This window comes from Aspergillus lucknowensis, assembly GCF_044049455.1.
Source record: "Aspergillus lucknowensis strain CBS 449.75 chromosome Unknown BJX67scaffold_2, whole genome shotgun sequence".
Taxonomy (NCBI): Eukaryota; Fungi; Ascomycota; class Eurotiomycetes; order Eurotiales; family Aspergillaceae; genus Aspergillus; species Aspergillus lucknowensis.
Genome location: NW_027263546.1, coordinates 713,678 through 735,759, shown reverse-complemented (window position 1 = coordinate 735,759; position 22,082 = coordinate 713,678). Strand labels below are relative to the sequence as shown.

Sequence of the window (22,082 nt, the reverse complement as noted above, 5' to 3'; positions counted from 1 at the left end):
TGTATGCCCCTTTATAGTACTAACAGCTTGCTATCATGGAGCTACTGCCATTTTCTTTCGGTGCGCACTGGAAGGCTTGATCCGGGAGGACCGCACGTTCATCAGACGCGCTTTTCAAGCCATAAAACATATGAAAGACACGTCAAATATCGTATGGGATCCCGATGGGGGTGGTGGCACCTCAAACGAACGGAGGTGTGATAGTGATGATAGAGATTTAGATTATCGGACCACCGAGCCCCAAGTTGGTCTTGAATGTGGTATCATCTAGTTTAGAAAGAGCCATTACTATAATCAATAACCTGCGCCTGTTCTAAAATGCCATCGAGACTGCGCACAAACTCCCGATGCGCGGGGTCCCTTTCAACATAGTAGTCTCGATCTTGGGCACTGGCGAACTCAACCACGAAGGCGTGCGTTATTCCGTTCTTTAGGCATACCATTAGAACAGAACGTCTTATAGTTTCTCCAGATTGGCTGTAGAAGAGTGTCGAGGGACGTACCTGAAGCCCCTCGGGGGAATTATCTACCCCGCCCGAGGACGCAAGAATATACGGCCGTTGCGATGTTGGATGGATACAGCTGTTTTTGAGCGCGATCATGCGAGCACAGACCTATTCCTGTCAGACTCAATCTGTACTCCTATCTTGGTCCTCATCGAAGAGTTGACAATATTTTTTGCTCATTTTCTCATTATTTTTTTTTGGTTCTCTTGAGAATTGGCAGATGAAGGAGGGGCATACGTCGTTGATGGCCTCGGCACTAATGTCCGCCTTGAATTGGAGAAGGACGATATGCGTGATGGGCATATTGAATGGGAGACCGGAGAGAGAAAGGGGGTCGGGTCTTAATCTTCTGGGGGGCGACGGGGCCGGGACGTCTTCTTTTCTTTTCCTTTTTTTTCGACTCTCAGGGGGAGAATAAAGGAAAGTATTCCTGATCCTGGGGTTGTCAACGATAATAATATTAATGGGAGAATCTGGTACTGCGTCTTTCCACTGGGGGGATCAAGGGTGATTATCTAAAGTGTCCACAGTTTTTGAAGTGGGGGGTTGTCGCCATGCCATTTGGGCTGCGTTGTGATGATCAACATCGAGGATTGATTGATATTATTCAACACTTGCAGACGCAAGATTGCATTCGTTGTCTTCTACATACAGAATGGAGTAAAAGCTCGAGGGCTTTCAATCACATACGCTCCTTGTCTTCATGCACGGCAGCACCGTGGCGGCATGGCTCGACGACGCCAATCGTATCAGGAGCCAGGCAAGATACTTCCTTACCCCTCATCCACTCGGTCTCCGCAAAATAATCGCTAAACCAGGTCTGCCAATTATCTGCCTACACGCGGAACATACATGTTTAAATCTCACTCGATCACCTCGATTCTCGCTGTGGAACAAAATGAATCCGCGCGTTCCGTAGGGTTGTGACGCTTGGGCAGAGGCGGCGGCACCTGCGTTGCACCTGCGTCGCTTCCTACTCTTGTGCGTCACAAGCAACGGAGTCGTCGGAGTCGAAGTTTCCCTCGACAGGGAATCCATGCCTGGATTTCTGTCCATGTGGGTCGGTTTCCCTATCTACTCCGTCCTGGGACCGGAAGTCGACCAGAATGCGCGACTGGATTGTGATGATAAGTGTCGAGTTCGAAAGGCCGTTTGGAAGGGGTTGTCACACCGGACGCGGACTTATTGCGCCCATTTCCCAAGAGCCATGCTCACTCACTGCCCGGGACAAATGCGCGGAAGGCGGCGCCGCAGAGCAAAGAACACTGACATCACGCTTCCTCCAGCGGCCGTCAAGGCAGGAAAGGCAGGAAAGGCAGGAAAGGCAGGAAAAAAAGCTTTGAAGGCATTTGGCACAAGAAGTCTGCATGTACTCGTGCCTGTACACTTCAAAGTTATCCCCTCACACTATCAATGAGGGGGCGAAAGCAAAAGTGTCATTGAGCCTTTCAGGCAGAGGTCGTTGGGACGATTTGATTTATCCGCCTTCTCGCTGGCGATATAAACCGGTCCAGTCTCCTCGTTCAAGGGCCGAACGCTGTCTCCAGTGACCTGACGCTAATGTATGTATGAAGAGTGCGATGTTTCCATCAATCTTGTATTCCCTGAGCAGCTAAAACAGGAGGCCAACCCAAATCAATCGTCGTCTCGTGCCATCGTCAGAACATTACTCAAACATATCCCAGCCCCTCACGTCAGGCTTACCCGTGCCCGTCTCAGCCTCCTCACTTCTCAGCCCCAAGAAGAGGCTCAAACCCCTTCCTCTGCTCAAACAGACTCAGCAGCGGAATAAACAGCTTCCGCCCCTTCGTCTCCCTCCCCTCCCTCTGCGCCTCAACCCACTCCGCCCGGTCCCTCCCAAGCTCCTCCCAGCTAAACCACCGCCACTCGGCGCACTTATTCGGTTCAAGGATCTATGAATCCCGTGTAAGCACACAACCAAGTTCGGAAATGAGAAATCGGACAGCCGAAAGGCTACTACAAACCTGAGGCTTCTGTCCATCTTTCACCCTCGCCCCGACGAAGACCGTAACATAGTGCTTCTCATCAGCGGGCATAACGTCGTTCGTCGCGGTCAAGAACCGCACATCGTACACGTCCAGCCCCGTCTCTTCCTTTAGCTCGCGGACCGCGCACTCTTCGAAGGATTCGTTGAATTCGAGGTGCCCGCCTGGGAGGCCCCAGGTGTCTGGGCGTGCGGTGTTAGTATGGATGAGTCATGGGTTATGTGGGTTAACTGTATACCGGCACCATGACTCCCCTTCCTCTTGCCGACGATGAATTTATTTTCGCTGTTCAGGGCGAAGACGCCGACGCCGACGCGGACGTCGACGCGGGTGTTCTGGTTGGACATTTTGGCGCTTGGTTTGTTAAAATGGTGGGTTGTTTGTTCTGGGTTGTATGAGGCAGTAGAGAGGAAAAGAGTTGTTGTTGAATATGGAGAGACAGGGTAGTGAACTATGGAAAAGAGCGATGTTTTATAGTAGATATGTCTTGGATTCAATATTCTTTTTCTGGAAATCGGTTGGTTGTAGGTATGAGGCTGCTTTCGCGAGGTTGAACTTTGGGGCTGAGTCGCTGTTCTCTTTCCGATTGACTCTGGCCAGTGGTTAGTGCCGAGCAGCCTGTGGAGCCGGCGCTTGTGGAGGCGTGATTGACCCTGGCCCTCGTCCACCTACACTGTCTTCGCGCCGCTAATGCTGCATGCACTGAGGCTGGTGAGCCCAGTAGATTTCAGAGTCTGCCTTGACTTGTGGCTGGTGCCCCTCAAGAGTTCACCTCCCCTTACAAAGGTAGAAGAGCGTAGAATACACTAATATACAGTATGCAAGGAGTCGAAAGAGCGGTCAACTACAGCTGCCGCAGTATCGACTGGACAAAGGACGACAGATCCTCCAGCGCCACATCCTGTCGCAGGTTTCCTAAGCGCCGGCATTGTACTTCCACGGTTCGTTGTTTCTTCCACCCTTTGCCGACGACCACGATAACGGGGTACCCGATGAGGTCTGCGTCTCCGAGTTTCCAGCCCATTTGTTTGTCGCGGTCGTCGAGAATTGCATCGATGGGGGACGATTTGTCGGAGGTAAGCTCGTCGTAGATCTTTTCGGCGTCGGCTTCAACGCCCTTTGTGGGGACGACAATTACCTCGAATGGCGCCATCGCTCGCGGCCAATTCAGACCCTTCGAGTCCGCGAGACTGTGGGCGACTGCGGTGATCATTCGGGAGACTCCGATCCCATGACAGCCCATCTGCATGGGCACGGAGCCTCCATCGTCGACCATGATAGACGCCGCTAGGACGTCGCTGTACCTGGTCCCAAGGTGGAATGTGTGACCCAGCTCGATGGCAGTGTGCGTCTTCAGCACGCCCTGCGTGCATTTTGGGCATGAGTCACCGTCATGGATTTTGATGAGGTTGAGTCCATTGTTGCTTCCGGGAAATGTGTCCAGTCTGAGATAGTCTAGATCCTCCACGGCGCAGTCAGTCGCTTGGAGGAGGTCGCCGAGTGGAGGCCTCTGGTAGGCTCGTATGAGCGAGTCGTACACGTCGAGAACTTGTGGACGCTGGGTGGAGCCATTGGAGTGCGCCTTGGACGCCTTTACATGTTCGGCCCACTGCTCCAGGGGATTCTCCACGCTGATGTCTAGCTCAATGCCGGCGGCGCTTGCGATGGCTTTGGCTGCGTGAGAGTTGACCTCCCTTGGCACCGGTTCTGTGGTGCCATGTTGCATGGTAAACTGGGGGTACCACCCACGAAGTAACGTCCTCTTGTCCCTTGAAATTGCCATCCAAAGGCCGGTGGAGACTCGGGCGTCTTTCGAGTGAGATCGTTCTTCAACATCAAACCCGGCTGCTGAACCCGTTGAGGATCCGTTGGCTGAGAGGCTATGGGCCTTCCCGTCCGCAAGCTCTTCGTTGTACACGTTGTCACAGTTCGAGCAGCTCACGACCGTGTCTTCGCCTTTTGAACTGGCAAAGTGGAACTCGTGACTTAAATTTCCACCCATGTTGCCCGAATCTGCGACGGCGGTCAAATAAGGTAGTTTCAACTCGTCGAAGAGCCTCGTATAGGCCGCTCTCACCAACTCATATGTTTTTAGGGCTTCCTCTACACTGTGGTCGAAAGTATAGAGATCCTTCATGATGAATTCCCGGCCACGGAGTAGGCCTTGCCGCGGCCTAGGCTCATCTCTATATTTTCTTGCTGTACTACATGTCAGCTAGAAACCTCAAGCATCTGCTCAGGACGCACTTATTTGGTAGACTCGGAGTGGCAAGTCTCGATATGATTTGGTGAGGCTCCCCACTAAGGTAGCGATTTCTTCCTCATGCGTTGGCGCAAGGAGAAATCGAGACTCTCGTCTATCGAGAAAGCGGAAAACCTAAATCAACATCAGAAAACCGCATAAGCCTGTGACAAAGGTCCTACCTCTGAGCCTTCTTTCAGCCGCCCAGACTGCTCCCAGAGTTCCTGCGACGAGATGGAAGACAACGAGAGCTTGGACGCGCCTACCAAGAGTGAGTCGCAGTTCAGGATAGGATTACGTGGGCAAATTGCCTACCTAATGACTGCATATGTCGATCAATAAGACGCTCTAGCTTCTCTTGCACTCGCAAACCCAGCGGTAGCATATGGAAGATTCCTGAGTATGCCTAGGATTGTCAGGCGCAAGTCTCCAGACGGATTCGTGGTGCTTCCGTACCTGTCGGTAGAAGCCGCCCCGGACCAGCAGGTCGTTCACGTCCTCTAACCTTCATTAGCTTTTAATCCGCTTGTTGAATTTGGACATGGTACCCTTTTCGTCGCTAACATTTTTCTTTCCTAGACCTCCCGTTGGAATCCAGAAATTGGAGACTCGACTTCGACCATCAGTCTGCCATTGTTGATCAGTATCTAACAGCAAAACGTGTTGAAGACATACATGAAAGTCACATCTTGATAGTCGCCCTAAATTCCATATGTATGTTTGGCCTGGCCTCAGGAAGCGGCCCTGCGCCGGGCGAAACCCGGAGATCATGAAACCTCTGGGTCCAATGGTACACACAGTGGAAGACGCACCCAGGGTCCTTAAGTCAAAGTAAATCGACCCAATAAGATAATCCAAAAAGATTTACGCTCTCTCTGTAAACAGTGTAAACTCATCTCGAGACAAGAAATGCGGTCGGCCATTCGGCAAATTTTTACTCCGGCGGCTTCATTCGGGCGGCAGAAAAAAAAGTTGGCAGATGGAAGCCGAAACAAAGTGCGAACAATTAGACTCGGCAGCCCACCAGCCAGGGATTTTATCATGGCTAAAGGCAAGGGAAAGAGGTCTTCTGGGGCGAGCTCGAAACCGGCTAAAGGTGGTGTCCCCGACGCTGCCCCCAATTCTGGGCCAGACGCCTTCCCCCAGCTCGAGGAGAGTGCTTTTGCGGGTCTCCGCCAAAAGATTGAGCAGAAGTTGAAGGACGGTGCTACGAAACAGAAAGCGAAGAACAATAAGTCGAAACCGGCTCCCGCCGAAGATGCGAAGATATCGAAGCAAAGTCCTGCGAAAACTGATTCGAAATCAAAACCCAAGTCCGATAAGAACAGTCACGGCAAGAAGCGAGATCGCAACGGGGACGTGATTGCTAGAGAAGCGCAAAATGAGAGCGGAAAGGCACAGAAGTCGAATTTAGGCAAATCCGACAGAGATGATACTCTTAGACAGGAAATTCTGGCTCTGGGTGGAACGGAGGAAGATTTTGAAATGCTTGCCGGGGTAGATTCGGAGGATGAGGCGGACGACGCAAATACTCTCAAGGAATCAAAAGGAGGGTCAGACGAGGCATCACTGAGGAAAGAGCTGTCGACTATACTAGCCGCTGCCGGCCAGATCGTACCTGATGATATCGAGGATGATGACGAGGACGAGGAAGACGACGTGGAAGAGGAGGATGATGGGGACGAAGAGAACGAAGATGAGGATGGGCGGGAAGGGGACTCTGAATCTGACGATGGATACTCCAGCTCAGATGACGAGCCAACAGAGGAAGCCTCTTATAAGGGCGTTAAGCAGCCAGCGAAGAAGGAGGTCAAAGAGACAGCCCCGGAAGTCGTCTTCCCCAAGGAATTCTCGAAGCTTGTGAGTAGGCTCAATTTCCTGCGGAGGCCGAATACTAACGAAATATTCTTAGACTGTCCGACCTAGGTCGGATTGGTACATGACTGACCTTCCTTCCATCTCGACAAAACAGACCGCTGGACTTCCTCGACACCTCGTGGATCGCGTATATAACCATGCAGTTTCGCTACTCGAGAAAGAAAACAAGTTGTACTCGGAGGCTCAACAAGCCTCAGCATCGTCATCGTACAAGTTCTATAGCACCATCATGACAACCGGAACTCTCAGTGATAAGATCTCGGCTTTGACGCTGGCCGTACAAGAGTCACCTTTGCACAATACAAAATCACTGGAGAATTTAGTCGCTCTTGGAAGGAAGCGTAGCCGTGCTCAGGCGGTGGAGGTTCTTCGCTCACTAAAGGACATGTTCGCTCAGGGTACACTGCTTCCGGGGGATCGACGACTCCGCTCATTTGCAAACCAACCATTTCTGATCGCTGCTTTCCAAGGCGCGGGGAGCAAGTGGACTGAGGGGTCTCCTCTCCCGGGTGGTCTACAGAACAGCCACTTGATCGTCTGGGCATATGAGCACTTTCTCAAGGAGCAGTACTTTGAGGTTCTCAAGATCCTAGAAGTATGGGGTAACGATGAGATTGAATTCTCTCGTTCCAGGGCAGTCAGCTATGTCTACGAACTTCTGAAGGAAAAGCCGGAGCAGGAGGCTAACCTGCTCCGACTGCTTGTCAACAAACTCGGCGACACGTCTAAGAAGATCGCCTCACGAGCGTCCTACCTACTCCTGCAGCTCGAACAGGCGCATCCCTTAATGAAACCGACGATCATAAATTCAGTCGAGGAAGTTCTGTTCCGGCCGGGTCAGAGCCAGCATGCAAAGTACTACTCCATCATCACATTGAACCAAACGGTGCTGAGCACAAAGGAGGAAGACGTCGGGGTTCAGTTGCTTGATATCTACTTTGCTCTTTTCGTCGCGCTGCTGAAGCCTGCCAAGAATCAAAAGTTCAAGGCCGACAAGAAGCATGGAAAGGGCAATCAAAAACAAAAGGGGAAAGATAATTCCGAGGTGCAAACCGAGGAAATGCAGGACAAGCTGGTTTCAGCGGTATTAACTGGTGTCAACCGAGCTTACCCTTTCACGAGCTCGAACACTGAGAGGTAGGCTATCCGCATTCTCAGTCAAGATGAGTGTTAACCGTTGACTAGGCTCTCGAAGCATATTGAGACCCTGTTCCGAATAACCCACTCGTCAAACTTCAATACCAGCATCCAAGCCCTTATGCTTATCCAGCAGTTAACGTCGTCTCATCAGGTGTCTGGCGATCGCTTTTACCGGACTCTCTACGAATCTCTTCTCGACCCCCGAGTTGCCACTTCGTCCAAGCAGTCCCTGTATCTCAATCTGTTATTCAAGGCACTCAAGAACGACGTGAATGTTCGACGGATCAAGGCTTTCGTGAAGCGTATTGTGCAGGTTCTCGGGTTGCATCAACCGTCTTTCATCTGCGGAGTCTTTTACTTAGTCCGTGAGCTCGAAAAGAATTTCCTAGGTCTCCAGTCTCTGTATGATCAACCAGAAGACAACCAAAGTGACGATGAAGAGGTATTCAGAGACGTCCCTGACGAGGATGATGTGGACCAAGAAAAGGCGGAGCCTCCAGAGAAGCCCCACAGGCCCTCAAACGGCTACGACCCTCGCAAGAGAGATCCAGAGCACAGCAATGCGGATAGGGCTTGCCTCTGGGAAATTGTAAGTTTGCCTTTCTGTGGCATATCGACAAAATAGTCATATGCTAATCTATATAATAGCTCCCTTACCTATCCCACTTCCACCCGTCCGTGTCCGTCAATGCGGCTCATCTACTCGGGAACCAGCCAATGAGTGGAAAGCCCGACATGACCATACACACATTGACACACTTCCTGGACCGGTTCGTCTACAGAACTCCCAAGGCGTCGGCTGTTACCCGTGGAACTTCCATCATGCAGCCCCTCGCGGGCAGCGATGCGAAGGACCGGTTGGTGACAGCCGGGAAGCACGGCCAAGAAGCGCCGCTCAATTCAGAGGCATTCTGGAAGAAGAAGGCGGAAGATGTTTCCGCCGAGGACGTGTTCTTCCACGAATACTTTAGCCGCCTCGGCAAGGATAAGGAGAAGGCTCAGAAGAAGAAGAAGGAGGCCAAGGATCCCGTCGAGCGGGATGAAGAGGGTGATGAAGATCTCAGTGACGCGGAGTCGGAGATCTGGAAGGCGCTGGTTGATTCACGGCCGGAGCTGGAAGCTGCGGAGAGTGACGATGATCTTGACCTGGATGACCTTGAGTCGGCGTATGATGAGTCCGACGAAGGTGGAGTTGACGAGGTCATCTTCAACGATGAATCTGACGCGGACATGGAGGATCTTGAAAACGAGTTTGAGGAGGAGAACGATAAGCCAGCCGTGAAATCGCGAGCCTTTAAGAGCAAAGAAGACGAGTTCGAAGACGAAGACACCTTCGACATGGACGTTTCGGACGAGGAAGCCTTCATCGACAGCGACGAGGAATTGCCGCCGGATGTGGAGCTTGGAGGCGCGGCGGAGGTCTCCAAGGACAAGGGCAAGAGCGATCGGAAGAAGAGACGCAAGCTCAAGCACCTGCCGACCTTTGCGTCGGTGGACGATTATGCGGCGCTGCTTGCGGGGGAAGACGAGGGGATGTAAGCCACGCACTGATGCATATTCCAGGCTATCCTATCTGCATATACAAATACTTCCTACGGTCAATCACAGCCCCGTACGAGTTGTAGGTCCCAGGAGGCGTAGATGCCGCACGAGGAAGCGACAAAAAGTATTCACGAGGTTCGATTAACCCGGCAGATCTCGTCGCCTGAAAGTGGCATGACCCCTGACCCAGCAGACCCCTTACTGCGGAGTCCTGCATCAGCAAAGCTCAGTTCCCACGGGGCATTGTTCTTGAGATGCACCGTTGACTTTAGCTTCACTGACGCGGGGAACCGGCCTGAGCCAAACGAAACTTTGGCGGCGCCTCAGACAGCGCCCGTCCAGGATTTCTCTGCGGGACCCTGGAGTCAGGCGCTCCACCCACTCGGGTGGTGGAGTCAGTGGAAGCCACTCAAAGCCTCTGCAGTGCGGCAATTGGGGGTAGCCATGACGTCATTTCTGCCCCGGGCGCAAATTTCCTCTTTTGCTCTGGCGCCATCAGTCAAGGGAAGGCGTGACAAGGCTGGGTGGCAGTCGTTTTTTCCTTTCCTTGTTCCTTCAGTGTCAAGACAGCAAAATCACTGAAAATTAGGTCCAACATGAAATACCCGTCAAGATACGTACGGTTTGCCCCGGAAATTTATAGCAATTGTACGACCTGATCTCATGCTGCCCTGGACACAACGCTCCGCCGGATGCGGGTCTCCTGAAGTTCCTCCAACTCGGAGGGTCCCGCCAGGAGCCCTGAAACGCCGTTGATTGGCAACAGGGAACACTGGGGTTACAGTCGTGATGAACGCAGATTCAGATGCGAATGCGATCGTTTCTTCTCTGCAGAGCCAAAATAATTCCTCGCCAGCGAGACCCCGAGCTGCCCGGTCTGGCCGAGCACGTCATGAACTCACGCCCCGTCGCCATCAGGGCAGGGCCAGACACTCTCCGCCGTTCCTCCCGCTGATTCACGGGCCCTGAGGAGTCGCAACCAGCTTGGCCATGGGTTGATCGAGTTTATTCGATAGAACTACGTAGAGAGCCGTTGTCCGAAACTTTCATCTTCGTTATCTGCAGAAGACATCCCCCGGACAGGGCAACTGCTTCAACTCCAAAGTCGTTCAAGCCTTTCCAATCCTCGGCGTCGCCGCTTGGCTTTGCTTTTGTCCGCACTAAAATACTTGGAGAGTTCTTGGATGCGGCGCCCAGAGTTCGCCCCCTCTTCTAAGTCGCGAGTCTGCCACTCCATCGAATCAGTTAGGACTTGGCTCTGGTAGGCCAGCTGTGAGTCTCCTCATCTCCCGCGTCCCAGGATCGCATTGCTTAGCCCGTCCAATTTGTCCTGTTTCTCTCCACTCCTTCATAATTTCTCTCTGTTCTTGACAGATTTTTCACTCGATCTTTTTGTTGATTTAATCTGGTGCAGAGGTGAGTCGATCTTCCTCTTATCCTCCCATCTCTACTTCATCCTCCTGTATACTCACGGGCGAAACCCGCCAGTCTCGTTGAGCACCGAGGAAAGCGGTACATGCCTCCGAAAGCTCAAAACTTCTTCTCTCTACTCTACTCCGTTCGCTCCTTCCACCGCCGATTCGTGCGCTCGGTAAAATGGCGGGACTCGCTGCAACAAACCAGGCCGAGCATGAAGGCTCGTCTGTCTCTGACAATTCCGCCGCGAAGTTGAAGGGCAAGGATCTCGAAGCCCAGCAAGTAGCGGGCGCAATGTCTGATTCCGACTCGGGCGAGGTCGGTAGACAAATTGAGCTGGAAGCAGAGAACTCGATCAAGTACCGCACTTGTAGCTGGCAGAAGGTATGTGCGGGGAAGATCAATAGTTTAAGCGGGAGGCCGGGAAGTTTCCATTGGAATGCGGTGCTAATCGTTGACTTTCCGGTAGACGGCCGCGCTGCTCTTCTCTGAGTATATTTGCCTGGCTATTATGTCGTTTCCTTGGTCGTACTCTGTTCTGGGCCTTGTTCCGGGGCTGATCCTGACTGTGTTCATCGCGGCAGTCGTTCTATATACCTCGCTCATTATATGGTACGCCCCGCCGCCTGCTGAGCATTTCCCATACAAGTGCGATAATAACCTCATGCAGGAGATTCTGTCTGCGGCATCCGCATATTCGCGACGTTTGCGACATCGGCCAACATCTGTTCTGGGGCTCAAGGATAGCTTGGTACCTGACCGCTGTCATGTTCTTGTTAAACAATACGTTTATCCAGGTACCATTCTCTCCGCGGCCCCCTCCTCTGTCTTCAACGGCGCCTAAACTTATCACAGGGCTTGCATTGCTTGGTCGGTGCTGAATATCTCAACACGATTTCCGGTCATGGAGCCTGCACCATCATATTCTCCCTTGTTACCGCTATCATCTCGCTAATTTGTTCCATCCCTCGTACATTCAGCGCACTGTCCCGGGTCGCGACCATCTCAGCATTCGCTACATTCGTCTCAGTCATGCTAGCTGTTATCTTCTCCGCTATCGAGGATCACCCGGCTGGCTACAGCCCCGCTGATGGCGACCCCATCGTCAGGGCAATTCCTGCACCCGGAACAAGTTTCGTCTCTGCGATGAACGCTTTCTTGAATATCAGCTACACGTTCATTGGCCAGATTACGTTGCCTAGTTTCATCGCTGAGATGAAAGAGCCGAAGGACTTTTGGAAGTCGGTTACCGCCGTCACTATCGCCGAAATCATCGTGTTCAGCTTGGTCGGGTCTATCGTGTATGCATACACGGGGAACCAGTACATTACTGCTCCCGCGTTCGGATCTATTGGCGACGACGTGTACAAGAAGGTTGCCTTCTCGTTCATGGTTCCAACCATCATCTTCCTGGGAGTCTTGTATGCCTCCGTCTCCGCTCGCTTCATCTTCTTCCGAATCTTCGAAGGTACTCGCCACAAGGGTAACCATACCTTTGTCGGCTGGGCAAGTTGGATCGGCATTCTCGCGGGCCTGTGGATTCTGGCGTTCATCATCGCCGAGGTTATTCCCTTCTTCTCGGACCTCCTCTCCATCATGAGCTCCCTGTTCGATTCCTTCTTCGGGTTTATCTTCTGGGGTGTCGCCTATCTCCGTATGAGGCGCGAGGATCATGGGCCGGATTTCTACAAGAAGCGAGGTTTCCGCGGATGGGCGGGCGCAATTATTAACGTTGGCTTAATTGGCATTGGCCTTTATTTCCTCGGCCCTGGGACCTATGTATGCTATTTTTCCCGTCCGGTTTTCAAAACACCCGTTGCTAACAGACATCATAGGCGTCCATCGAGAGTGTAATACAAAATTACAAGACCGGGACCGTAGGCAGCCCATTCACCTGCGCCGATAACGGACTTTGACCAATATCCGTTGGACGACTTGTTTTCCTAATTGACATTGACTTCTTGCTCCGTTATAGACAGAGATTTGGCTGAGATTTACCCATGAATGTGCCCTTATTTGCATATCCTGTCAGAGACTGTGAACTTGATTCCCTCCATGTGTCCAGGCTGTTAAACAATATAAGAATGACACGGAGAGCAAGCTTGAAGAGGCTCTCGGATCGATCTCAATAGCAATGATTTGTCTCGCTCGGAGAAGTCGCTGCGAAGCGAAGCCGAATGAGGGGATCTCTGCAGCCAGTATTTGACCCCAGCACAACAGAAACTAATTACGGCAGATGACAGTTAGAGGACTATAGATAGACAGACTAATTAACCTCATAGAATCGCCGGAAATGCAGGAGCAGAGAGGCACTGGGCCGCTTATCAGTGGTCTCCGCGGGATTTCCCTATCACACGTGACTTTACCGGCAGGTATGACGGGTCTGCGACGGCCCCGATCTTCAATTCCCTTCTCCTTCTCGCACTTTTCTGCTTTCAGTTTTGCAATCATATTCATAATGTCTGCTGTACGGCCCTTAAGACGAGGTCTTTACCTCCTTGGATCGAGATCCATTGCCCGGACCGCCCCTGTCGGTGCCAATGGCGCTTTGACTTCCGTCCCGCACCGGCTTGCTTCTCCGCAGGGCTGGCGTCCTCTCCGCTCCCCAGTTGTCGGAAGCTCTATTGCTACTACTCTGGCTGCGAACAATGGCATCAGATACGCCTCATCTGCTACGCCATCAGGCTCTCTGCGAAAGACACAGCTCTATGACTTGCACATTGCCAAGGGTGCCAAAATGGTGCCCTTTGCGGGGTTCTCCATGCCCCTCCAGTACTCCGATCTCAGCCACGTCGAGAGCCACAAGTGGACGCGAGAGAAAGCGAGCTTGTTTGACGTGAGCCATATGTATGTTCTACGAAACTCCCCAATTGCTCAGCACACTATACTCACGGGATGTAATTCAGGGTTCAACACAGGCTGAGCGGACCTGGCGCCCTAGACCTTCTCATGAAGGTCACGCCTTCCTCCCTCGACAAGCTCAAGGACAACACATCCACCCTCTCTTGCCTCCTCGAACCCGGAACCGGCGGTATTGTCGACGACACTGTCATCACCCGCCTCTCCGGAGACACTTTCTACTTCGTCACCAACGCCGGCCGCCGCGACGAAGACCTTGCCTTCCTACAATCGGAAATCGACGCCTTTAAATTGGCTCACGGCCCCGAGAAAAATATCACCTGGGAAATCCTGGAAGATCGCGCCCTCGTCGCCCTCCAGGGACCTCAAGCGGCCGCGGCCCTCCAACCCCTCATCGCCGAAAAGGATGCCTCCTCTGACCTGTCCACGCTCTACTTCGGCAACTGCCGCTCCCTCCACCTCACTCTCCCAGGCGCCACAACCACCGCAGAGCCCCTCCTCATCTCCCGAACCGGATACACAGGCGAAGACGGCTTCGAAATCTCCATCCCCGCCTCCGTCTCCCCAGCAACAATCACCGACCTCCTCCTCCAAAACCCCGCCGTCCGCCTCGCCGGCCTCGCAGCCCGCGACTCTCTCCGCCTCGAGGCCGGAATGTGCCTCTACGGCCACGACATCTCAACCGCCCAAACGCCCCCCTCCGCCGCCCTAGGCTGGGTAGTCGGCAAAGACCGTCGCGACCCTTCCTCCCCACAATCAAACTTCAACGGCTCCGAGACAATCCTCCCGCAACTTGCCTCGCCCGCAAAGACGCTGTCGCAGCGCCGTGTCGGCTTCACGATTGAGAAGGGCTCACCCGCGCGCGAGGGCGCGATCATCGTCGATGTGAACGATGAGTCCCGGCCACAGATTGGCGTCGTTACCTCGGGGCTACCGAGTCCGTCACTCGACGGACAGAATATCGCGATGGGGTATATAAAGCAAGGACTGCATAAGAAGGGGTCCGAGGTCGGGGTCCTGGTGAGGAATAAGCTGAGGAAGGCGACGGTTGTGGGGATGCCCTGGGTGGAGAGCAAGTTCCATCGGCCGCCGAAAGCATGAATCAGTCTATTCTTCTTGAAATCGGAGACGTTCGCGAAGAATTCATGTATCTCTTCTGTTTGGGCTGGCGGGTAATTTTCGTGGGTGATGGATATACATATTCCTGTTCATTCTGTCAATGTTTGTCCTGCTACTGGGAGCTGTGTTTGGGTTCAACATCTCAACCCCTTTTGCGACGGTCGCTGACCCGACCATATTTTCTGCTTTTTACCCTCAACGGAGTTTAAAATGCGATTGACACTTTAATATAGGACTAGCCTCACAATAAATTCTTCAAGCGTATCTATCTCCCGTTCAACTCTTCTCGAGTCATTCCAAGGTCTGTCACGTGTCCCGAAAGGCCCTAAAAACCACACATGGGCAGACTCCATATGCTTCCCAACTTGAAAATCTAGACTATAATTATCTTTCTAACAAAGCAAATTATGACATATGTAGCTAATCGTAGAAATCAGACGACCGTACTACCGACAACGAAGGTGGAAGATCATCCACCCCGCTCCCCCAGGTGCTTTCATTCCTCCCCAGAACGAGCACGAGCTCACCACCATCCGTGAAAAACTCATGTCCGATCCAGTTCTTGGTATACGGCTCCCCGTTTAACGTCGCAGATTGAATGTATATGTTATTATAAGCCGAATCAAACCCTACCGTGCGAATCCTTGCTGTCCGTCCCGTGATCGGCGAGGTAATATCGACAGACTCAAAGAATGGCGCAGTGATCAAGTATACATTTTGTCCCGGGTTCGGGAAGAGGCCCATCATTGTCATGGCGACGAAGGATCCCATCGCACCAGAGTCATCGTTACCTGGAAGCCCCGCGGGCGTGGGGCTAAAGAAGCGCGGGATGTAGAAATGGGCGCGGGCGGTGGACTTGCCAGGGCGCCCGGCGTAGTGATACTGGAATACGGTGAGGAAGGACGGCTCGTTGCCGATGTAGGTGATGTTTCGGTCGTGGAGATAGTCCAGGCGGCGAGTGAATGCCGGGCCGCCGAGGAGCGTGATCAGGGTGTTCATGTCGTGCGGGACGAAGCTAGCTGGTTAGTAGAAGAGCGGACTTGCTCGGGGAAGTGGCGTACAATTGGTACTCCCAGATGCTAGACTCGAAGGTTTCTGCTCCGGTGTTCTGTAGTGAGCACGCGCGATCACTGGTATCGATATTGGAGCATGTTATTGGGTCCTATGAGCGGAGTTAGAATTGAGATGCAAGTACAGTAGCTGAAGTGCATGGACTACCTGGTATCCCCATGTCCCGTTCAGGTGCTTTGGCTGGAAGAAGCCTACGAAGCCAGTGTCGGTGCCAGAGATAAAAGAGGTTTGGTCGTCTCTGAAAAGATTTTCCCAATACTTCGACGTAGTTTCGTACTTTTCAGCATCTGCTGTCCTGTTAAGACCGTGGGCCATCTGAGCAATAGTAAAGTCATTATAGGAATACTCCAGCGTGCGTGACACACTTCGCGTCATGGTTCCGAAGCCCACGTAGTCAAAGTCCTCGACTGGAATGTAGTTGAGCAATTTCCAGCTAGCCAACGTCCTTCGTTCGACCAGTCATAAGGTTCCTGCTCGGCATCTTTCTGAACAGCCGCGTATCCGGCTTCCCAATCGATATCATCACCTAGGCCTTTAACGTATGCATCGGCAAGAACTACATCCGCATTGGAACCGCCCTGCGTGTAACCTACACCATTTAGTGCGCATCTCGGTCAGAAAAATAGATGAAGGTTACCTTTACACAAGGACATGCGGCAATCAGGAAGCCATCCAAGATGCCGCTGTGTGTCAATCAAAGATCGAATCATTCGAGTCACAGCTGAAGGGTCCACAATCGTTAAGAAAGGGAGTTGCGATCGGAAGGAATCCCAAAGGCTACCAGCATCAGGAGCAGTTCCTTTGACAATGAAAGCTTGCATACCAATAGAATGAGTCAAAATAAGGCTCTGCGCTTCTCCAGAGCGGATTTTCTCCGGTGTAGTCCTGTGGATTGACAAATGTTCGGTAGATTCCGCTGTAGAAGTTTGTCAGAATAGAGGCATCGACACCCGTTCTCGAGACACGAATTGGAGCAAGTTTCTCCGTCCATAAGGCAACTGCTGCAGATCGGGTCGCGTCGAAATCGAATTTTGGAATTTCGTCTTCTGCATTCTGACAAGCCCGGTCGCTACTGATAAAGCTCAGGCCTACACGGGCTGAGACTGTCTGACCTGGTCGAGGGTGGAACCGAACAAAGCCTCCGGCCTACAACAGTTGTCAGGCAATGCCGTCAACGCCGACCAGGAGAACCTACTGGGAGAGGGTATCCATTGATACTTCGGGACACTGTAACATTTTTCACATCCGTACTTGCCCGGGAATTGACAAAGATCCCATTATCGCGCATCCTCGCATCGCTCTTGAAATCCGCGCAGAAATACGGCACATACGAGCCACTGCCGAAGCTCGGGAGGAAACGAGCATGGCCTGTCAGACGACCGGTAGCTTCATCTACTGAGATGGTCCCGTTATCTTGCCGGGAATCTGACAAGTCAGTGAGATCCAGCAGGATGAGGGGACTAGCACCCTCATTAGTTGGGAACTGAAAGCGGAAAAGAGAAGTATGATGGGTTGTAGTCATCTCAGCCCGGACACCAGAGCTCAGAGTCAAGCCAAAGTATCCAGGACTCGCCCTGACGGAACTTTGGTCATAACTTGTCCCCCGCTCCCGTTTGGGATAGAGGCAGCCATTTACTTGGTCTCCCGTACACGATACATAAGGGAACAACGGGAAGTTTCCGAGTGATGGTTGCCCCCCTGTCCCTGAGTCGTGCAGACTGGAAAATCCGGTTATTCTACTGCCATCCAGCGTGAATCCTCCCTGGTTACTTGGCGAGTCAGTATCTGCCACTGCCTTGGCCATGCCATATGGGAGGGTTGCTCCAGCGAAGACGTTCCCTAGCTTGATTAGAGGATTTATCTACTTGATTCCGAGAAACTGTCAGAAAAGATACCTCCATTTGTGCTTCCAATGAGCGGATTGACGTATTTCAGCACATCATAGTCGTCAACGGTAAGGGAATAGGGAGAGTTAGCGCTGCTAAGGACCAGGGCGGCCTGAAGCAGCGCAATACACAGCAAATGAAACATCGAAAACGAGCGTTGCGAACGAGAGAAAGAACGACGGTGGTGTGAGCATCAACGAGCGTGTTGCTGGAGAAGGAGGGGAGCTTCTTCTCTGACATGTGGTCTGGTATGCCAGCAGCCCACAAAGGGTGAAGAATCTGAAGAATCGGGAGACAGCCCTGGAAATCGCGACTTCCCTGGCGTCTCGCAGGGGCGATCACCCCAGAGCGATTCATCGCCATTTTGGATTAAGCAAACGCCCCTGACGATCGGCGGCGACGGCTGGATCATGATTCGCAGGGTCCAGATTGTTAGTCGAGATTGCGAGCAGGAGCGCGGTGTGATGCACCCTGCACTTTGTGTACCCTGCAGGGGGCAAGTGGCGAGTCATTCATGGGTCTCGAACCCCTTTCAACATACAAGGACATCGCGTTTGAAGTAGCAACAGGAGAACATGGGGGAGGGAATCGTACGAATGCGTTGCGGAGAGTAGTAGTGAGAAAGAAGCCAAAGAAAGACGTCAAGGAGTCAAATGTCAGAATTGGAACCTGAAAGTCTTCCAGAGCCTGCCCAGGTGAGGAGCAAACATTTCCCAATCGGGCCAGAGTTGCATTTATCACCGGGCCACACACCGATCTCTCCTCAGTCCAAGGCAATAAAATGAAGAGATCCAATGGATTTATGATGATGGCTCCGATCCAAGTTTGTCTTCAGCGGATAGAACGAGTTGGCCAGCCAACGCACCGGCCATATCAGAGGGACATCCGGCTTGCATGAGCATCGAAGTTATGCACGGGAGGATAGATTTTCCTGACGTTGTGCAGTCCTTCGTCACCCCTCATGTTTTCGAACATACATTGGAAGTTGTACAGTTTTCCAACACCGAGACATATGAATTCTCATATCTGACTTGATCCAATTCAATCTCAGAACCGCTTCTATCCTCAGAATCCCAACATGAAAACTGAAAAAATGAACCGAGGTTCTTTGCGATTCTGGTGTGTCTCAGCCAATCAGGAGAGTGCCGGCGCTGAATCCTTCCGCCTCCGACTCGGCCTCGAGATGAGAATTCTTTGGAAACCGGCGAGTCCGTATCTCAGGACCGAGGCCAACGCTGTCCAAACTCCCAATGACTTTATTCTTGACGCTCGTTGATTGATCCCTCCTTTCACTGCCCCATAGTCACTCATTTGCCGGCTCTCCCTCACGCCCTTCGGGCCCCTATCTGTCCGTCGCCATGCCTGGAACTCCGGCCTCAACGTTGATTCGGGCAGTCTCCACCACACCGAGGGTCCCTGTTTCTTGTCTTTCTGCAAAAGGCTCGAAGTCCGCCCGGCTTCACCACTTTTCCCAGTCTTTACTTTCGCCTCAACGTGCATTTTCTACTGCCGGTGGGTTATATTACCCCGTCCCTCCTGCGTCTATCTTGGTGTCGTATCACTAACAGCCACGGCTTGCCTTCGGCCGTCTCCTTGGCCTAGACTCTCCATCTGTAAATCGCAGACCACGTTCATATTTCCGCCGCATTCTCGGATTCACAGCTATCGCAGCATTCTCATTTACTGCTGGCTTCTTTTACCAGTTTTTCACATCGACCAACCGCATCATGACTGTGCCGATTCCATCAGACGAAGAAACGTTGAGTGCGTTCACCCCCACGGATGAGTTCACAGAAAAGGTTGAAGACCACATCAACAACCACCCCTTGACTCAATCTCTACGGGAAGATCCCGCCTATACTGGATCTAGGCCATATCTGAAGATTCCGGAGAAGATTCGCGCGCGCAACCTCACCGCTGGTACACTCTCGAACTCGGAAGGAATCGTGGTCCCGCCTCTTGTATTCTGCAATAAGGAAACGGGAAGTCTAGTCTCAATCATCTACCTTGGCCCGAGTGTCTCCGGCCACCCCGGCATTGTCCACGGTGGGCTTCTCGCCACGCTGCTGGATGAAGGCATGGGACGGTGCGCTTTCCTCGTCCTACCGAACAAGGTTGGTGTGACTGCCAATCTGAACGTTGATTACCGACGGCCGGCCATGGCCAGTAACTACTTCGTTATGCGTGCGCAGGTGGTGAAGTCGGAAGGCCGCAAGGCGTGGGTTGAGGCTCACATCGAGACGCTACCTGAAGAGGGACAGGAGCCGGAGGTGTTGGTTGAAGCGAAGTCACTGTTCATTGAGCCTAAAGCGGCAGCAGTATGTTTCCCTCATCTGTATTCTGGTTGGATGGCAGCCGCACGACGAATGCAACTAACGGATCTTCCACAGTCAATGCCGAATCTGCATAAATTTGCCAGCTAGAGATCCGAGGTATGATTACAACCATAGTGATAGTGGAGTTACTGGCGTGAGCTGTGAGCTTTTATGTTTCTTGGCGTGCACATGGATGGAATATCTGATAAACTTGGTCTTGTACATATTGTTCGCAGAGTATAGACCAGCCACATTTACTCCTCCTATAAATCTGCCGTAAATTTGCAATCCCAGATTTACGGCGAATTTGCGAATAAATAGATTCGAGTACATCCCTTCATCTCACCTCTGGCAAGGTGGATGAAGCTCCCGCAGGAGTAGCGTCTGCCGACCGCCTCCGCTGGTCTCGGCGGACAACTTGGAGCTTCCCACTGCCCTCCAGCCCTGGCTTCTCAACTTCTCATCTCGAACTATTCCATGCCCGCTTATCAAGCGCGGCGATAGGTCTCTTTTCATACCCTGCTTCCGGATCTCCACCACCATGTCCAAGTCCACTAAATACCTCCTCGTCTCCCTTCCCACGTCGATTACCCCGTCGCACCATCACCAAGATGCCCTCGATGCCATAACAGCCACTGTCGCTCCAGATAACGGCTCCGTCGCTCAATTTCCGATTCCCGAATTCAAGATTGGCACTCTCGATGCTCTCGTGCAACAAGCCGATGAGCTCGCGAAACTGGAGGCTGCGTGTCAGGGTGTCGTCAGTAAGGTCGGCGATGCGTTGAGGAATATTCTGGATGGAGATGAAACCCAGATTGAGAAGATGAAGACTGTCAATGATAGTATGCTTCTTTTTTTTTGTTTTGTTTTCGCCTGAGTTTACTCCGCGGTGAGATGTTGACTGAGGGTAGAACCTGTGGATCAATACCTCCGGACCTTCTCCTGGAACAAAGTCAAGTATCGGGCCGACAGGTCGCTGTCGGAATTAATTGACCTTCTACAGAAGGTGCGCTTCTGGCGGAAGTTAACGGCATATATTGAGGGCTGACTCGTCGCAGGAGGCAGCCAGTATTGATAACGACGTCCGGTCGAAATATTCCCAGTACAACCAGGTTAAGAATACGCTGGCCACTCTCCAACGGAAACAAACGTAATCACCCTAAACTATGAGCACGCCGAACCTGTACTGACAGACGGCCAGAGGAAACCTCTCAACCAAGTCACTCGCATCGGTCATCGACCCCCGTAGCCTCGTTCAGAACTCCGAATACATCGAGACACATCTCGTTGCGGTTCCGGCGCAGCAAGTGAAAGACTTCCTCAAGAGCTACGAAACAGTAGCGCCCATGGTTGTTCCCCGTTCTGCGAACCTCGTAGCGTCAGACGACGAATTCACCCTGTACGCCGTAACGACGTTCCGCAAGCACAGTACAGAGTTCGTCCACAAGTGCCGCGAGAAGAAATGGATCCCTCGCGACTTCAAGTACGTGGAGGGCGGGAAAGAAGAGGAGCGCAGAGAGGTCGAGCGGGTGGGCGGTGACGAGCGCAAACTCTGGGGCGAGACGCTACGACTGGGCCGGACGGCGTGGAGTGAGGCTGTCATGGTATGGGTGCATGTGCTCGTCCTCCGGGTGTTCGTCGAGACTGTACTACGGTACGGGCTTCCGCTTGACTTCGTATGCACGCTTGTTCGAGTACGTACCGTCCACACGCAACCCTGGAACCCATGCTAACGATGGTAGGCGCCGAGCTCGAAACAAGCCGACAGGGCCAAGCGAAATCTCGACGAGAAGTACTCGTACCTGGCAGGGAACGCCTTCGGACGGGACAAGAAGGGTCGGGTCAAGAAGGAAGACCCGAACGAGCTTCATACCGTTGAGGGTGGTGGAGCAGAGTACACAGCCTATGTGTATTACGATTTCGAATTCAATTGATCGACCGGGTTATTTTTGTCTATATCCTCAACCCAGTTGGTTACCGAATCTGCATGAGTTGGTAGCGTACATATACCGTATACTAAGCCTGAGCAACTGAGTCATTTACAAGCCAGAAAGCGAGTATCTCGATGTATTGCAAAACAATCAACGTATGTACAAGCATTG

At 52.4% G+C, this 22,082-nt stretch overlaps 9 protein-coding genes across 9 annotated transcripts; 5 read left to right on the top strand and 4 right to left on the bottom strand.

Moving 5' to 3' along the window:
• Nucleotides 1-272: 272 nt before the first annotated feature.
• Nucleotides 273-809, bottom strand: BJX67DRAFT_376873 (Dabb family protein; the record flags this gene model as incomplete). The annotated part of the gene is made up of 3 exons (XM_071031971.1): nucleotides 273-428; nucleotides 504-614; nucleotides 744-809. 3 exons carry the CDS (start codon nucleotides 807-809, stop codon nucleotides 273-275), a joined length of 333 nt encoding a protein of 110 aa, XP_070891006.1.
• A 1,524-nt stretch (nucleotides 810-2,333) lies between these two features.
• Nucleotides 2,334-3,073, bottom strand: BJX67DRAFT_341297 (nucleotide triphosphate diphosphatase NUDT15). The gene is made up of 2 exons (XM_071027878.1): nucleotides 2,751-3,073; nucleotides 2,334-2,694 (listed from the first exon to the last, which is right to left on the bottom strand). Exons 1-2 carry the CDS (start codon nucleotides 2,857-2,859, stop codon nucleotides 2,420-2,422), a joined length of 384 nt encoding a protein of 127 aa, XP_070891005.1. The 5' UTR covers nucleotides 2,860-3,073; the 3' UTR covers nucleotides 2,334-2,419.
• Nucleotides 3,074-3,107: 34 nt separating this feature from the next.
• On the bottom strand, nucleotides 3,108-5,635 carry BJX67DRAFT_96726 (putative proline--tRNA ligase AIM10). The gene is made up of 6 exons (XM_071035677.1): nucleotides 5,303-5,635; nucleotides 5,211-5,254; nucleotides 5,070-5,160; nucleotides 4,937-5,016; nucleotides 4,760-4,889; nucleotides 3,108-4,711 (listed from the first exon to the last, which is right to left on the bottom strand). The coding sequence occupies exons 1-6, from the start codon at nucleotides 5,523-5,525 to the stop codon at nucleotides 3,357-3,359; spliced, it is 1,923 nt and encodes a 640-aa protein (XP_070891004.1). The 5' UTR covers nucleotides 5,526-5,635; the 3' UTR covers nucleotides 3,108-3,356.
• A 123-nt stretch (nucleotides 5,636-5,758) lies between these two features.
• Nucleotides 5,759-9,866, top strand: BJX67DRAFT_341291 (RNA-binding ribosome biosynthesis protein MAK21). Its single transcript, XM_071027877.1, has 4 exons — nucleotides 5,759-6,614; nucleotides 6,667-7,769; nucleotides 7,818-8,361; nucleotides 8,421-9,866. Exons 1-4 carry the CDS (start codon nucleotides 5,796-5,798, stop codon nucleotides 9,309-9,311), a joined length of 3,357 nt encoding a protein of 1,118 aa, XP_070891003.1. The 5' UTR covers nucleotides 5,759-5,795; the 3' UTR covers nucleotides 9,312-9,866.
• A 1,044-nt stretch (nucleotides 9,867-10,910) lies between these two features.
• On the top strand, nucleotides 10,911-12,646 carry BJX67DRAFT_376869 (putative neutral amino acid permease; the record flags this gene model as incomplete). Its single annotated transcript, XM_071031970.1, has 5 exons — nucleotides 10,911-11,114; nucleotides 11,200-11,342; nucleotides 11,401-11,527; nucleotides 11,586-12,509; nucleotides 12,566-12,646. The coding sequence occupies 5 exons, from the start codon at nucleotides 10,911-10,913 to the stop codon at nucleotides 12,644-12,646; spliced, it is 1,479 nt and encodes a 492-aa protein (XP_070891002.1).
• Nucleotides 12,647-13,188: 542 nt separating this feature from the next.
• BJX67DRAFT_376868 (glycine decarboxylase subunit T) lies at nucleotides 13,189-14,690 on the top strand (the record flags this gene model as incomplete). Its single annotated transcript, XM_071031969.1, has 2 exons — nucleotides 13,189-13,577; nucleotides 13,637-14,690. The coding sequence occupies 2 exons, from the start codon at nucleotides 13,189-13,191 to the stop codon at nucleotides 14,688-14,690; spliced, it is 1,443 nt and encodes a 480-aa protein (XP_070891001.1).
• Nucleotides 14,691-15,128: 438 nt separating this feature from the next.
• BJX67DRAFT_376867 (glycoside hydrolase family 92 protein) lies at nucleotides 15,129-18,028 on the bottom strand (the record flags this gene model as incomplete). Its single annotated transcript, XM_071031968.1, has 9 exons — nucleotides 15,129-15,723; nucleotides 15,770-15,870; nucleotides 15,927-16,186; nucleotides 16,222-16,368; nucleotides 16,417-16,556; nucleotides 16,603-16,925; nucleotides 16,975-17,618; nucleotides 17,675-17,777; nucleotides 17,831-18,028. The coding sequence occupies 9 exons, from the start codon at nucleotides 18,026-18,028 to the stop codon at nucleotides 15,129-15,131; spliced, it is 2,511 nt and encodes an 836-aa protein (XP_070891000.1).
• Nucleotides 18,029-18,668: 640 nt separating this feature from the next.
• On the top strand, nucleotides 18,669-20,374 carry BJX67DRAFT_341282 (PaaI family thioesterase). Its single transcript, XM_071027876.1, has 3 exons — nucleotides 18,669-19,177; nucleotides 19,268-19,983; nucleotides 20,056-20,374. The coding sequence occupies exons 1-3, from the start codon at nucleotides 19,024-19,026 to the stop codon at nucleotides 20,086-20,088; spliced, it is 903 nt and encodes a 300-aa protein (XP_070890999.1). The 5' UTR covers nucleotides 18,669-19,023; the 3' UTR covers nucleotides 20,089-20,374.
• Nucleotides 20,375-20,395: 21 nt separating this feature from the next.
• On the top strand, nucleotides 20,396-22,024 carry BJX67DRAFT_341276 (H(+)-transporting V1 sector ATPase subunit C). Its single transcript, XM_071027875.1, has 5 exons — nucleotides 20,396-20,822; nucleotides 20,892-20,986; nucleotides 21,039-21,130; nucleotides 21,182-21,674; nucleotides 21,723-22,024. Exons 1-5 carry the CDS (start codon nucleotides 20,522-20,524, stop codon nucleotides 21,912-21,914), a joined length of 1,173 nt encoding a protein of 390 aa, XP_070890998.1. The 5' UTR covers nucleotides 20,396-20,521; the 3' UTR covers nucleotides 21,915-22,024.
• The last annotated feature ends 58 nt before the right edge of the window (nucleotides 22,025-22,082 follow it).